At 44.8% G+C, this 14,914-nt stretch overlaps 1 protein-coding gene across 1 annotated transcript in view; it reads right to left on the bottom strand.

The window, feature by feature from the left end:
- The window catches only part of SLC5A1 (solute carrier family 5 member 1), a 76,092-nt gene that overhangs the window by 53,703 nt on the left and 7,475 nt on the right, over nucleotides 1-14,914 (bottom strand). Inside the window, exon 2 of the mRNA XM_003797454.1 lies at nucleotides 14,063-14,134. Within this exon, the coding sequence (XP_003797502.1) occupies nucleotides 14,063-14,134 (72 nt within the window). The remainder of the gene's footprint in view (nucleotides 1-14,062; nucleotides 14,135-14,914) is intronic.

The following is a 14,914-nucleotide window of genomic DNA, read 5'->3' as shown; positions in this document are numbered from 1 at the left end:
GCCATGGCACTCTACCCAGGGGGATAACTTGAGGCTCCATCTCAAAAAAAAAAAAAAAAGAAAAAGAAAAGAAATGTAAAACAAAAAGAACCATATAAACCTATACACCAAATGATCCCTAAATGGTTTAAATATATGCATAAGTGCACATGTAAATATATCCAAATTTAACAGGGGTTAACTTTGGAAGAGAAAACACTGAGTGCATTTTTGTTATTTTTTAATACTTTCCAATTTTTTTCACAAGTTTTTACAATCATAATGTGATCGTTTAGAACCTTTTATGAATAAAGGACAATAATTCCAGAGCTGTCTCAGATTCCCTGGCACAGCCTGAGGACTGAGAACAGAGCAGGCAGGAAAGTTGTGTGTCTGTTTTAGTGATGTAGATAAAGACATAAACGATGTTACTGAACGCCAAATGCAATTATGTTTCATGTGACAATAAATAGAAAACTGACATCTTAACCCAGTTCATAGGATGTCAGAGCTGGAATCACCTTAGAAACAGAGTCTCAAGCTGTCAAGCTGGGTAGAGTGCCGTGGCATCACAGCTCACAGCAACCTCAAACTCCTGGGCTTAAGCAAGTCTCTTGCCTCAGCCTCCCAAGTAGCTGGGACTACAGGCGCCCAACTATTTTGTTGTTGTTGTTGCAGTTGTCACTGTTGTTTTAGTTGGCTTGGCCAGGGTTCGAACCTGCCAGCCTCAGTGTATGTGGCCGGCACCCTACCCACTGAGCTATAGGTGCTGCTTTTTTTTTTTTTTTTTCAAATGAAAACAAAATCATAGCCCAGAGGAAGAAAGTGATTCAAGTTTACACATTAATTTCATCTTTCCATCCACACCCCAAGGAAAGTACGATAGCAAACACACACTCCAGACCTCTAGCCCAGGAGTCCAGCGTGGCCCAAGGCAATGCACAGCTAGCTTCACAATCAGAGGCAGCCCATGAATTAGAAACAAAGTACCTTGTATCCACAATCATGCTTGAAAACACCATTAAATGGCATGAACGGCTCCTTCTTCCCCTCCTTCCCCTCCTTTTAAGCACACTGGGAGCCTTCCAACCTGGTTCTAATCTTGGCTCTGCCATAACAAACTATATGACCTTGAGCTAGTTGTTCTATTGCTTTGAGCCTCAGTTTCCTTCACCATAAACCAAGGGTAAGAATCCCTTTTAGCGACATCAGACTTAAATGAGGTTGCAAATGTGCAAAACATTTCAGAAAGTTTTGCATCCTATTCTAAAGAAGTATTGATAAATGGTCTTACCCAGCCCATGTTTTTACCAAGTGCCTTGAATCTCCTAAAAAGAGACAAGAGAGGTCATTTCTCTTTGAGGGACCAAGATTGTCATAACTCAGATGGAAAATGCACTCAGCTAATTTCAGGAAACTCCTCTCTTTGTTAATGGTCTGTATTCTGCCCAGAATGTCCAGAACTCTGGAGATGGCTTCGGCTCCCTGCTTCTGTCCTCCTCTTTAAGGGCTATCAGGAGATCCCAGGGCCTCTTCCCTTCTTCTCTGGGCTGTGCTGGACATCTCCATTGGGATATCCTCTGATAGCGGTCCTTAAACTAGAGCTTACATCAGAATATAAGGTTCACCGTTAAATCTGCATTTCATATAAGTAATGACTACAGTTCCTTGTAGTGTTAAGTATGTCCCAAATATTGCATGGGATATACTTTATCTCAGGTACTTATTGTTCATCTGAAATTCATATTTAGCTGGACATCCTGTATTTTTATTTGTTAAATCTGGCAACCCTAATCAGAATCACCTTGAGGGCTTTTTTTTTTTTAATACAGTCTCACTTTGACACCCTTGGTAGAGTGCTCTGGCATCATAGCTCACAGCAACCTCAAACTCCTGGGGTCAAGCCATCCTCCCACCTCAGCTTTCCAAGTAGCTGGGACTATAGGCACCCACCAAAACATCCAGCTATTTTTTTTAGAGACGAGGGTCTTGCTCTTGCTCAAGCTGGTCTCCAACTTGTGAGCTCAATTGATTTACCCGCCTCAGCTTCCCAGAGTGCTGGGAATACAGGCATGAGCCACCACACCTGGCAAGGGCTTATTTTTATTACTGGGCTCATCCCCTAAAGTTTCTGATTCAGTGGGTCTGGGTTGGGGCTGGAAATTTTGCTTTTTGTGTGTGATTTTTTTAATAAAAGTTATCCATTTAATAAAAACATGTGTACCCCCTTAATATTTTGAAATTTTAAAAAATCCTTCACTCTAGAAGGACAAAGCAGGAGGATTGCTTGAGTGCACGAGTTCAAGACCAGCCTGAGCAAGAGCAAGAGATCCTGTCTCAACTAAAAACAGAAAACATTAGTGGAGTATTGTGGCAGGCCCCCTGCTGTCCCATGTACTATGTAGGCTGAGGCAAGAGGATCATTGAGCCCAGGAGTTAGAGTTGCTGTGAGCTTTGATGACACCATTGTACTCTAGCCCAGGCAACAGAGTGAGACTGTGTCTCCAAAAAAGAAAAAATCCAGGCTGGTTGCAGTGGCTCACCCCTATAATCCTAGCACTCTAGAAGGCAAAGGCAGGTGGATTGCTTGCACTCAGAAGTTCAGGACCAGCCTGAACAATAGCGGGACTCCACCTCTACTAAGTAGAAAAATCAGCCAGGTGCCATGGCAGGTGCCTATAGTCCTAGCTACTGGAGAGGCTGAGGCAAGAGGATCACTTGAGCCCAGGAGTTGGAGGCTGCTGTGAGCTATGATGACACCATGGCACTCTAGCCTGGGACAACAGAGTAAGACTTTGTCTCAGAAAAAAAAAATTTCCATCTGTTGAATTATAATAATCCACACTAATGACTGGAATTCATGAAAATTTAATAAAATTATAAACCAAGAAAATTTGCCTTCTAACAAGACCCCAGGTCTCACCAATGCTATTGGTCTGGGTACCACACTTTGAGAGCCCAATCCTGAGATAATAAGAAAGGGGCCTCTCTCGTGGGGCCTCCTTTGGGCCAAATGTTGGACCACATACTCCACTCACTTTATTTATTTAATGCCCACAACAGTCCTATAAGGTTGGCATTACTCTTATCTTCATTTACAGATAAGAAGACTTAAGCTCAGAGGAGAGAAGTGACTTGCCCAAGGTCCCACAACCCAGGGTGACTAAAGTCCCCAGGGCACAGAGAAAGGCCACGGCACCACACTGACTTCCTCCTTCCTGCCCGGACATTCTCTTCTGAACTTCCCTGAGGTGAGGGGCAAGGTGGGTGACTCCCACCCACCTAGGGAGTGGCGTGTACTCGTCTGTGGCGCGTTTCATTTCAGATTTCTCCCTCCCCCTCCCAGGAACTGGTCTTTCATTTTGATTAGCGTCTCCCTTTTGTGAGTTCTGTTTTCGCAAGGGAAAGTTATGAAAAGTTTAACCTTTGACCCTTGCCATCCGAAGAATCGCACTTCCTGCATTGAGACAGAAAACAAGGTGGGGCTCATTTATCCTGAATATTTTATTTCTGAGACTCTGGTAAATATTTAGACACAGGCCTTGCTCCAGAGTGGTCATAATCCCTGTTTGCTCTGTCAGCTCATATCCCCACAGACAATGGCCATCTTTCACTCACTACCTTCCTGATCAACTCTCCTTGCCCAAAGAATCAAAGGGACAGGAAACCAGGAAACCACTACCAATGCTGACATTTTCCCACCAGTTTTTGATGCACCATGGGCAAATAAGATCTTTGGTTGCCATTTAGATGTCAAGGAGGCTGGTAACCATGCCACCACCAATCCAGAGGGCCTGACACCTCAGTGTCCCTCACTGGAAGGGTCTGATCTAAATGCACTGTCTCCCCCACAATGATCCCTTTTCAGTTCCTCAAATACCCCAAGTTCCTTCCTACCCCAGGGCCTTTGACCATGCTGTTCCTTCTGCCTGGATTACTCATGCCTTAGTCACTTTTCACATGGCTGGCTTCCTCTGGTCCTTTAGTTCTCGGCGTAAATACCCCATCGTCAGAAACCTACATAGAAATGCCCTTCTGTGTAGGTTAAGGAACACCCTGCTTCTTCCCACTCACCCGCCCCCACCTTGACTCAAACAGATCCTACAGAATACGTAACCACTATTCCCAACTTTACACATTCATTGTTAAGAATGTGAGTGACGGCTCGGCGCCTGTGGCTCAAATGGCTAAGGCGCCAGCCACATACACCTAAGGTGGCAGGTTCGAATCCCCAGTCCGGGCCCACCAAACAACAATGATGGCTGCAACCAAAAAATGGCTGGGTGTTGTGGCGGGTGCCTGTAGTCCCAGCTACTTGGGAGGCTGAGGCAGGAGACTCGCTTGAGCCCAGGAGTTGGAGGTTGCTGTGAGCTGTGATGCCACGGCACTCTACCCAGGGGGACAGCTTGAGGCTCCATCTCAAAAAAAAAAGAATGTGAGTGACACACACACACACACATACACTCCAGCACCTAACACAGGATCTGGCACATATTACGTCAGCAACAGACATATACACAGTCGTTAAATGAAAGAATAATAATGTATAAATGGATGAATAAATAAATGGATGAATGGTGGTGCCCGTAGCACAGTGGGTAGGGCACCGGCCACATACACAGAGGCTGGCAGTTCGAACCCAGCCCAGGCCAGCTAAAACAACAATGACAACTGCAGCTGAAAAATAGCTGGGCATTGTGGTGGGTGCCTGTAGTCCTAGCTACTTGGGAGGCTAAAGTGAGAGAATCACTTAAGCCCAAGAGTTGGAGGTTGCTGTGAGCTGTGACACCACAGCACTCTACCCAGGGCGACAGCTTGAGATTCTGCCTAAAATAAATAAATAAATACATAAATAAATAAATGGATGAATGATTGAATCCACGGTTGTGGAGGAGGATCTGGAGATAAGATCTTGTTAATGATGACGATGATAACATCGATAACGATGACAGTAGCTAACCCCTGGGTAGTACTAATCATACACTGTCCTGGGAGAGTCACATGTATTAACTAAATTTAATCCCAGATATATTCTAATAGGAATAATCTAAAGATCTTATTGGATTAACAGCTGATAGTTTTGGCCAGGGGTCCTCAAACTTTTTAAACAGGGGGCCAGTTCACTGTCCCTCAGACTGTAGGACGGCCGGACCGTGGGCCCCGGGATGAGTCGGCTGCTAAGCAGGACAGGCAGCAGTGGCAAAAACACTCGGTGGGCTGGATAAATGTCCTAGGAGGGCCGCATGTGGCCCGCGGGCCATAGTTTGAGGACACCTGGTTTTGGCACTCTTCTCATTCTCCTGAACTCAGCCAACTAGAAATATTACAATTTACTTTTTTCTTTCCTCTGTCTATGGAAATGCTAATGTGTCAGAAATGCAGGGAAGTCAGCCGGGGGAGGGAGAAGTGGGGAGCACAAGTGCTAACTAGATGACAGAAAGTTGGCTACGCATCATTCCGGCGGATGTCTGGAAACACAAAGAATACATGGGGTGGTGGGTGGCCGTGCACAGATCAGAGAACAGACTAAACCATGAAGAACAGAAGTGAAGTGGCTCCACCAGAAAGAAAGAGCGAGAGGAAGAGAAGCAACAGAGAGGGGGAGAGTGTGCTCAAGAGCAACGCCGGAACCATGATGAAAAGCAACACTCCCACCCCAAAGGAAATCCATGCTTATAACTCTCAAGTTTTGCAAAACCTTGCCTCAAACTGAGAAAAAAAAACAAAAAACAAAGGCCTGAGATAGTAAGGAAACATGGTCACACCAACCTCCATCAGGAGGTCCAGTGGGAGCTGAAACTGGGTACCATGACTAGGGCTTTTCTTTTCCAGTTTTACTACCAGGAGCCTAAAAAATAATAACACACAGTTTTTCTCTGTGCACAGGTGCAGAAATTAGAGGTCAGAAGTAAGCTCAACCTAGACCTAGGACTCTATTGGGGTGGGGACCCTGTGGCCTTACAGAAACTTTCAGCCTTCCTGGTCCTTATGTGCAGCCTCTGGACTGAATCTGAATTTTACTTAACAAATCCCATTATTAAAAGAGGCACAACAGAGAAACATGAGGTTTTTCCTTCTTCCTTTGGCGCTTAAAAAAAGAATGATCTTGAAATCAGAAGGCCACAAGTTCCCCTGAAGAAGACCAACATGAGGATCTGACAACATATCCCTCTCCTCCCTCTGTTTTCTTTAATTCAACCCATATTTGTTAAGTGCCTACTTACAGTGTAAGGCCTTGCATTAGGTGTTATAAGAAATAATAATATTTTTTTAAAGATTAAGAAAAATTCAGGCTCTGCCCTCTTCACAGGGGACTGGGGTAAATAAGGGCACAGGCAGCTACATGCTGGGAAAAAGCACTCAGCAGGGAGAGAGGGCAGGGCCTAGGGGTCAGAGAAGGCTGGAATCACTTCCTTGGGCTTATGAAGAGCCCCGTGCTTGTCCTTCCCTCTTGCCTCTTCCTGAGGTTCCTCTCTCTCCCATGTCCACTTGCCTGGTTCCCTCTCTCCCCCTCTGCTTCATGGGCTCCCACCTCTGTCTCCACCCCGGCAGGTTTTTCCAAGACACCATTTGGCCCCTCTAGTGGCATCATAACTGGCTAGACTTTGATCTGATCATTAGGTTTTAGAGACTTAAAGAAAAAGTAAATCAGGCGCGGCACCTGTGCCTCAGTGAGTAAGGCGCCGGCCCCATATACTGAGGGTGGCGGGTTTGAACCCAGCCCCAGCCAAACTGCAAAAAAAAAAAAATAGCTGGGGGTTGTGGTGGGCACCTGTGGTCCCAGTTACTCAGGAGGCTGAAGCAAGAGAATCCCCTAAGCCTATGAGCTGGAGCTTGCTCTGAGCTATGGTGCCACAGCACTCTACTGAGGGCAACAAAGTGAAAATAAATCAGATCTATCTTTTACTCAAGAGGATTTTGAAAGTTTGAGAAGCTGTCCTCTTTGCTCAGGGAAAATTTCTCCCAGGATCTCTTGTTTTCAGACTAGCCTTTAGACCACACCTATTGATAAATTTCTGTCTCAAAGGACAAGGAGAAAAAGACCTGAAAAACCAGAAGATCAGAGGGAGACTCAGCTCTGTCCTTATCTTGTATAAATTTGGGCAGTCCATGGGGTTAATTATCCTCCTGGCTGCACTAGATCACTGAAGATGTAATCAGATAAGTGATCTGATAGTAGTCCTCCAAAAGGTTCCAGCTAAAAAGAAGAACAAGAGCTAAACCACAGAGTTTGGAGTGTGCTGGGCACTGTTCCGAGACTCTGTGTCCTCAAAACAACAAATCTGATCTCCTGCTTGCTTTTTATAAATAAAGTTTTATTGGAACACAGCCAGATCCATTCATTTATGTATTTTCCATGATGTCTTCAGGCTACACCAGCTTAGTGGAGAAGTTGTGACAGAGTTCACATGTAGTGGCAGAGCAGAAAATATTTACTATCTGGCCCTTTACAGAAAAGGTTTGGCAACCCTTGCCCTAAAGCACTGTGGTAAGCTCCTTTCTGTAAGTCTCTAACGGGAAAAGAAGGGGAAGGGGGAAAGGAAGGGAAGGGAAAGGAAGGACAAGGGAGAGGAGGGAAGGGCAAGGGACTCTAGCTGTTGAGAGACACACAAGGCCATCCTCAAGGCCCTAGCTGGCAATAGACTGACTAGCATACCCTCATTCATTTCCTGTGATTGGTCTCTGAACAATAATGTAGAAACTTAGAATTTTAGTCCTGGAAGGGCCTTTGAGACTCTGGATCTGACTGTCTTGGCTTATCAAGGAGACTCTTGAAGACTCAGAGATTAACAAATTGCCCAATGTTGCAAAGCTCGAAAGAGCCAAATCCTTTGGCTCTTTGTGTGGTTCCCACGCCTGCCCTTTGGAGTGCTTACTTCTGAGTCGAGAAGGAGGCTGTCAAAGGGGTGGCCCACACCTGTTGCACCCCAACCCCTCCCATGGGGCTGGTTCTGCTAATGATATTCATTGGTGTGACCAAACCCCTCCCCCCAAACAAGAGTCCTCCACCAGGGTGGGTAAGTACAGCCCCACCTCTCTGAGAAACTTCTGTCACCACTAGCCAAAACATGGGGCTTCTCCTTCAAAGCTTAGCTCCTGAACTTCACGGCCTCCCTACCCTCGCATCTCCCACATCCCCCAAGTCATCATCACAGTACAGCACACAGGCAGCTGTAAGTTAAAGATGCCAAACCACAGTGCCTCACACAAAGGGAATCCTGAGCCACCGACCTGCCCACAATTACGGAAGGTGCAGCTTCAAGATTTCACATTGCTCAGCTGAGCTGCCTTGGCTTGCCTCAAGCATGACTCAGACTTGTGGGGGCCTCCCCACCTGGCTTCCTCTGTAAGTGAATTGCTCTTATAACTTCAGCCCTGGAGTCCGTCTTCCCTCCCTCTTAGTGTCCCTCACTTCTATCTTCAAACCAAGGCACAAACTATTTCTCTCTCTGGGTCTCATTAAATTTTCTGGAATGGAATCTTTTTCCAGATTTCCTGGAACTTTGTCTGTCACAGGTGATAACCACTCCTTGCAAAGCCCCTGAACCAGACTCTCCTCTGTCCAGTCTCCTTTCAACCTTTAATGAGCTGTGATTTTTCTCCTGCTTTTCTCCTATGTGACCACCTAAGCCTTTCCTACCTGAAGTATTATCAACCCAGGGTCAACACAAATCCTCCCTTCGTAAAATCCCCCAGGACTCTCTTCCCAAAGTTTCTCTGACTGCCTACTCCTCCTGTGGCACAAAGCAACTGGGTAGAAGGAAGGGGCAAAGGGCTGCATTGGAGAGCTTCTGTTGCAACCAACAGGCCAAGAAGGATGTCAGCACCGCCCAGCATGTGCCCCTTGGGCCAGCACATTGAAAAACTGATGTTCTGGGCATGGTCTCACGGACACATGACAGGCTTGACTTTCTGTTTTATTTCAAGTGGAAATTAAGAAGCTTTTGATGCTGTTTTAATTTTTTTTTTTTTATTTTGGAGACAAAATACTTAGAGCTTCTCGCACGCCATGGTTTCCCTTTAATTCCTTTGTGCAAGTGTGAGTGTGTATGGTTAAGGTGTTTTAAAACCATTTTAAGATGGAAATCATAATGCTCATTATTTTTGTATGGCATTTTTTAAACTTTGTAACTCATCAGGACATTGTTCTCAAACAAAACCTTAACAGATTCCCCTTATATAAACCAAATAAAATTAATAAAAATTGTGTTACCAGAGGCAAGGGATCGGGGGGAGGGCAGTGCCTAAAGCCTTTCTGCTGAGCTTAAATGTTGCAGCAAAAATAGCATAAAACCCATTATGTTAGAATATTGCCATATGGCTGGGTACAGTGACTCACACCTGTAATCCCGGCACTCTGGGAAGCCAAGGCAGGTGAATTGCTTGAGTTCAAAACCAGCCTGAGCAAAAGAGAGACCCTGTCTCTACTAAAAATAGAAAAACCAGCTGGGCGTTGTGGTAGGCACATGTAGGCTGAGGCAAGAAGATAGCTGAGACCAAGAGTCTGAGGTTGCTGTGAGCTATGACACCACAGCAGTCTACCCAGGGTGACAGAGTGAGGCTTTATCTCAAAAAAAAAAAAAAAAAGAAAGAAATATGACCATCTTTACTGACTCTAGGACACCAACTATCAGAAAATACCTCATGTAGCATGAAGAAAGAAAAACCTGCCACCCAACCTATGTCATGCCACAGACTGAAGATAAGACCTAACTCATTCTCAGAGATGTTAAAATGTGGTAACTAGAATTAATGGTTTACAGTGGTATAAATAAATATACATATAAATCATGTTCGTTTATTCACATGGTCAACCTGCAGCAATAGCTAGGTAAATAACTAAGAGCACTGCTAAGTATTATGTGCTAGAAAGATGCCAATAAGGGATGCCTTTGGGACTCAGACCCTCCTTCCATTTCTTAACACTCCCATTTATTAACCCCCTGTGGTACACAGTGCTGGGTGCTGTACACGTATTGCCTCCTGTGACTCTGATACATGGGCAGGTTTAGAAACCATCGACGTACTCTCATAAAACCTTAAATGGAAAATACAATTGGAAGAAGAAAGGTTGAATGTCAGACTCATCAAGGAAGCAGTGACTTCTGCACAAAAGAAAAAATGATGCCCTATTTCTCTGTGGGTTAGAAAATCCAATTCTGGCTCGGCGCCTGTGGCTCAAGCAGCTAAGGCACCAGCCACATACACCTAAGGTGGCGAGTTCGAATACCCAGCCTGGGCCCGCCAAACAACAATGATGGCTGCAACCAAAAAAAAATGGCCAGATGCTGTGGTGGGCGCCTGTGGTCCCAGCTACTTGGGAGGCTGAGGTAGGAGACTCGCTTGAGCCCAGGAGTTGGAGGTTGCTATGAGCTGTGATGCCACAGCACTCTACCCAGGGGGATAGCTTGAGGCTCTGTCTCAAAAAAAAAGAAAGAAAATCCGATTCTGAGACATGCATGTATAAGGAAAACCACCACCCCAGGAAACCCCACATGAACCACTGAACCCTGCTTGTTTGGGGTGAGGCTAATCCCTTTCCTTCATCAACCACCCTCCAGCACTAGCAGGAAGAAAGACATTGTCTGTGGTTAAGATGATGTGTTTCCAGCTGAACACAGTGGCTCTCACCTGTAATCCTAGCACATTGGGAAGATCAGATCACTCAGTAATTCAAGACCAGCCAGAGGAAGATCAAAACCCTGTCTCCACAAAAAAATAGAAAAATTAGCCAGGCATAGTGGTATGTGTCTGTAGTCCCATCTACTCGGGAGGCTGAGACAGGAGGATCACTTGAGCCCAAGATTTTGAGGCTGCAGTGAGCTATGATTATACCACTGTACTCTAGCCTGGGCAAGAGAGTAAGGCCCTGCCACACACACACACACACACACACACACAAAATATGATGAGAGTAAGGCCCTGCCACACACACACACACACACACACACACAAAAAATATGATGTGTTCCCAGGCCTAGCCCAAAATGCATGTCTCCTAGAGGTGTTTCTTTCCCATGTATCTCCCCTCATGGGTTTCTTCACCCAATTTGTTGGCCCTAAAAATTGGCATCTTGATTATAGTCAGCAAAAGAAAAAATAACTGTCTGAAGATGGGCAGGTTTGTCTAAATGTAGTGAGTTTCCTGCACTGTGGGGTGAGGAGGAGAAGTGAGACTGGGCATAAACTGAGGCTGACTGAACAGTTAGGAGGCTTGCTATAGGGGGCCCTGAGGCATTAGATGGCGTAAGGGTCCACTGTTTTCAAAATAAATTAACTTCAAGGTTCTGTTCAACACTCTAATTCAGCAAATCTCAAGTCCACTGAGATTTCGCTCCAACCTAAGAAATCTAGAGTGCCACTGTCCAGTGGAACATGAAAGTGTGCTAGGTCTCTACCATCCTATACAGTAGCCACTACTCACATATAGCTATTGTGCACTTGGGATATAGCTATGAGCCTAAGGAAAGCAATTTGTAATTTTATCTAATTTTACTTTTGGTTTAGAGAGCCAGTGTGGCTAGCAGCTACAGTATTATACAGCGTAGCTCTAGAGGGACCAGTTCTGCCTTGTCTTGAACTTTGCATCAAAACTGCCTCTTTCCCAGCTTTTAGGAAGGCACAAAAGTCCAAAGCATGAGAAGACAAAAGACCCTGACACAAAACTGAAAGGAGGCATCTGAAGTATGTGCCTCTACCCATCGAGGTGTCCAGAGACCTTGAGGGACCCACCACGGAAGTCAGCATCTGCCCACCATTCTTGACCACCTTAAGAATAAAATAGAGGTCATGTTCAGTGGCTCACTCCTATAATCCCAGTACTCTGGGAGACCGAGGCAGGTGGATTGTTTGAGCTCAGGAGTTTGAGAGAAGCCTAAGCAAGAGCAAGGCCTTCATCTCTACTAAAATAGAAAAACTAGCTGGACATTATGGCAGGTGCCAGCTACTTGGGAGGCTGAGGCAGGAGGAGGGCTCGAGCCCAAGATTTTGAGGTTGCTGTGAGTTACGATGACGCCACACCACTCTACCCAGGGCAACAGAGTGAGGTACTCTGTCAAAAAAAAAAAAAAAAAAGAAAAAAATAGAAGTGACTTCATGATCTCACTCATGCGGAATCTAAAAGAGGCAAAATCATAGAAGCAGAGAGAGTAGAGCGGTGGTTTCCAGGGGCTAGGACAAAAGGGGATAGGGAAATGTTTATTAAATGTTTATAGAGTTTCAGCTGGATTGAATAAGTTCTGGAGATCTATAATACAGCATAGTGACCATAGCTAACAATAATAACTTGAAAATTGCTAAGAGATTAGGTCATCAATATTTTCACCACAAAAATAATAAGAATGGGTGGCGCCTCTGGCTCAAGGAGTAGGGCACCAGCCCCACATACTGTGGGTGGCAGGTTCAAGCCTGGCCCTGGCCAAAACTGCAAAAAAAAAAAGTATGTGAGGTGATGGGTAAGTTAACTAGTTTAATCTTTCCACAGTGGATACATATATCAAAACATCCCATAGTGTGTCGTAAACATATACAATTTTTATCTATAATTTTTTTTTAATTTTAATATACGAATAACTTCAGGAATAACCCAAGTAACCATGACAATGCCAGTTAGTAAAATCCATCACACAATAGCTGATGAAGGCCAAGTGCAGGATGTGGCATGACTTCCTGGTAAGTTCTCTCTGCGCTATACATGTCACAGCCGTGACAGTCTTTCCTTTCTCCTTGCAGGTTCCATCCTGCAACCAACTCACAGCAGTCACTGCCTTTTGGCTGAGCATCTCTTCGTTACTCTCCTTCCTCTTTCACAAGACAGGCTTACTCATATCTTAAGACAAAGGAATTGCGCATATGGCCAATTTGTTTAACCAGCTGTTTAAGTGAGAACTCTGGATCAGAATGGTCATTGTGCTGAATTGAGAGCCCTGATGGAAGGCACCTCCTGGTTTCTCCTCCACCCCCACACATCCATGATGACTTTGGATTGGGATAGTTCCACCCCTGTGCAAGCATCAGGGAAAATGCCTCTTAAAAATACAAAATACAAAATCCACCAAGAGATGAGGAATCCCCATTCCAGAGGAAAACTGTAGCTGGAAAAGTGTGGGGCTCTCCCTCTGCCCATTCAGTATTTACTGAGGACCTCCCATGTATGTAACAGAGCTGTATTCGGCTCTGAGGTAAAACAGATAAACATACTCTTCCGGATTGGTCTGGAGAACACTCTCCTAAGTGAAGTATCACAGGAATGAAGAAACAAGCATCACAGGTGCTCAATGCTCAACTGAAACTAGTGGATTAGCAACTACCTGCTTACTTGAGAGAAAAACTCAATTAAATTCAAGAAAGGAAGAGAGGGGAGAAGGTTCCAAAAGTTCCCACCCAAAGGGAACAATGCACAGGTATGTGGCACCCTTCCTGGGTGAGAGACATAACTACGACTCAGACTTCACCTTACGATGTTACCATGTAACCTAATTGTGTGTACAGTCGTATTAATCTGAAGTAAAAAAAGAAAAAAATTGTTTTCAACACTTTTAGTTTTTCTGGCACTTGCTGCCTATATCTAGATATTAAACTTTATTTTAAAAATTAAAATAAATAAGTAAATTTTTAGCAGCTCTTTAATTAAAAATATCATCTCTACCACCTTCCATGGTATTTAAAGTAGGAAAAAGCACCAAAAGAGCTAGTTATTTATCGAGTTTCCAGCCCATGAGAGTCACTGCTTTTCATAGCACTCGTGGAAGGCAAATATTATCACCCGTATTTTATAGGTCCAGAAACAGAAACTCAGATTTGCTCAAGCTCACTTCGGTCAGTGTGCTCTTTTTGTTCCTGCATAATCCCCAGTCTTGTCCTCCCTTGAGGGAGACCAAGCATTACTTGGTGATGTGTTTCCAGCTGAACACTTACTTATTCAAAGGCTCTTCCCTTACCATAAGAGATTAAGGGTGTCCAAGAGACTCACTGTCAAGGATCTGGGTGGGGAGGAAGAATCACTGACACCCAAAGCCAAGAAGAAAATGCGTTCCTAAGAGAATGTCATAGTTACCCACATAGTATTTCAGAGAAAACTTACCGGCCACCACACCATACTTCGGCCTGCCAGGAAAAAGCCGCCAACCGTGCCACGATTAGTAGAAAACATAGCCTGAGGAAGAAAGGATCAAGAATTTAATAGAAAACTAGAAAAGTGCCCTCGACAGCCTAAAGGAATCCCTCCCCCATGTGGCACCTTCTACCCCCTCCACTTTCTGAAATACCTTTCAGATTCCTTCTTGCCCTGGTGCCTCAATCTACTAAGAGGGAAAAGGCAGGGGCCTGCACTTGACAAACAAGGAAAATGAGGCTGGGAGGTTTAAACAACATGCCCCAGGGCTAGCTCTGTCATTTGCTTCCAGTGTGGCTTCCAGCAAATCTCTCCACCTGATCTATTTGCTTGTCTGTTAAACAGCGGGAAATAGAACTGCTTTTTTTTTTTTTTTTTTGAGACAGAGTCTCACTATGTAGCCCTCGGTAGAGTGCTGTGATGTCACAGCTCACAACAACCTCAAACTCTTGGGCTTAAGCAATTCTCTGGCCTCAGCCTCCCAAGTAGCTGGGATACAGGCACCCACCACAACATCTGGCTATTTTTGTTGGTGGTTGTGGTGATATTGTTGTTTGGCAGGCCCAGGTTGGGTTCAAACCCACCAGCCCTGGTATATGTGGCCAGAGAACATTTAATGGTCAGACGTCATATGTAGTTCCTGCTCTCCGATTTGTGAAAAGTGCCCTAGATTGAGATAAAGTTATTCTGATCAGTCTTTAATTGGTTACAATAGTATATTGGTTTGCTATGGCTGCCATAAAAATGTACCACAAATCGGTTCTCCTAAACTACAGAAATGTATTCTTTTACAGTTCCTTAGTCTAGAAGTCCAAAAGTGAG

This window comes from Otolemur garnettii, unplaced genomic scaffold (genome assembly GCF_000181295.1).
Source record: "Otolemur garnettii isolate 467f Iridium unplaced genomic scaffold, OtoGar3 scaffold00116, whole genome shotgun sequence".
NCBI classification, from domain to species: domain Eukaryota; kingdom Metazoa; phylum Chordata; class Mammalia; order Primates; family Galagidae; genus Otolemur; species Otolemur garnettii.
Note: the sequence above shows the minus strand (reverse complement) of the source record. Positions and strands in the feature narration are given on the sequence as shown.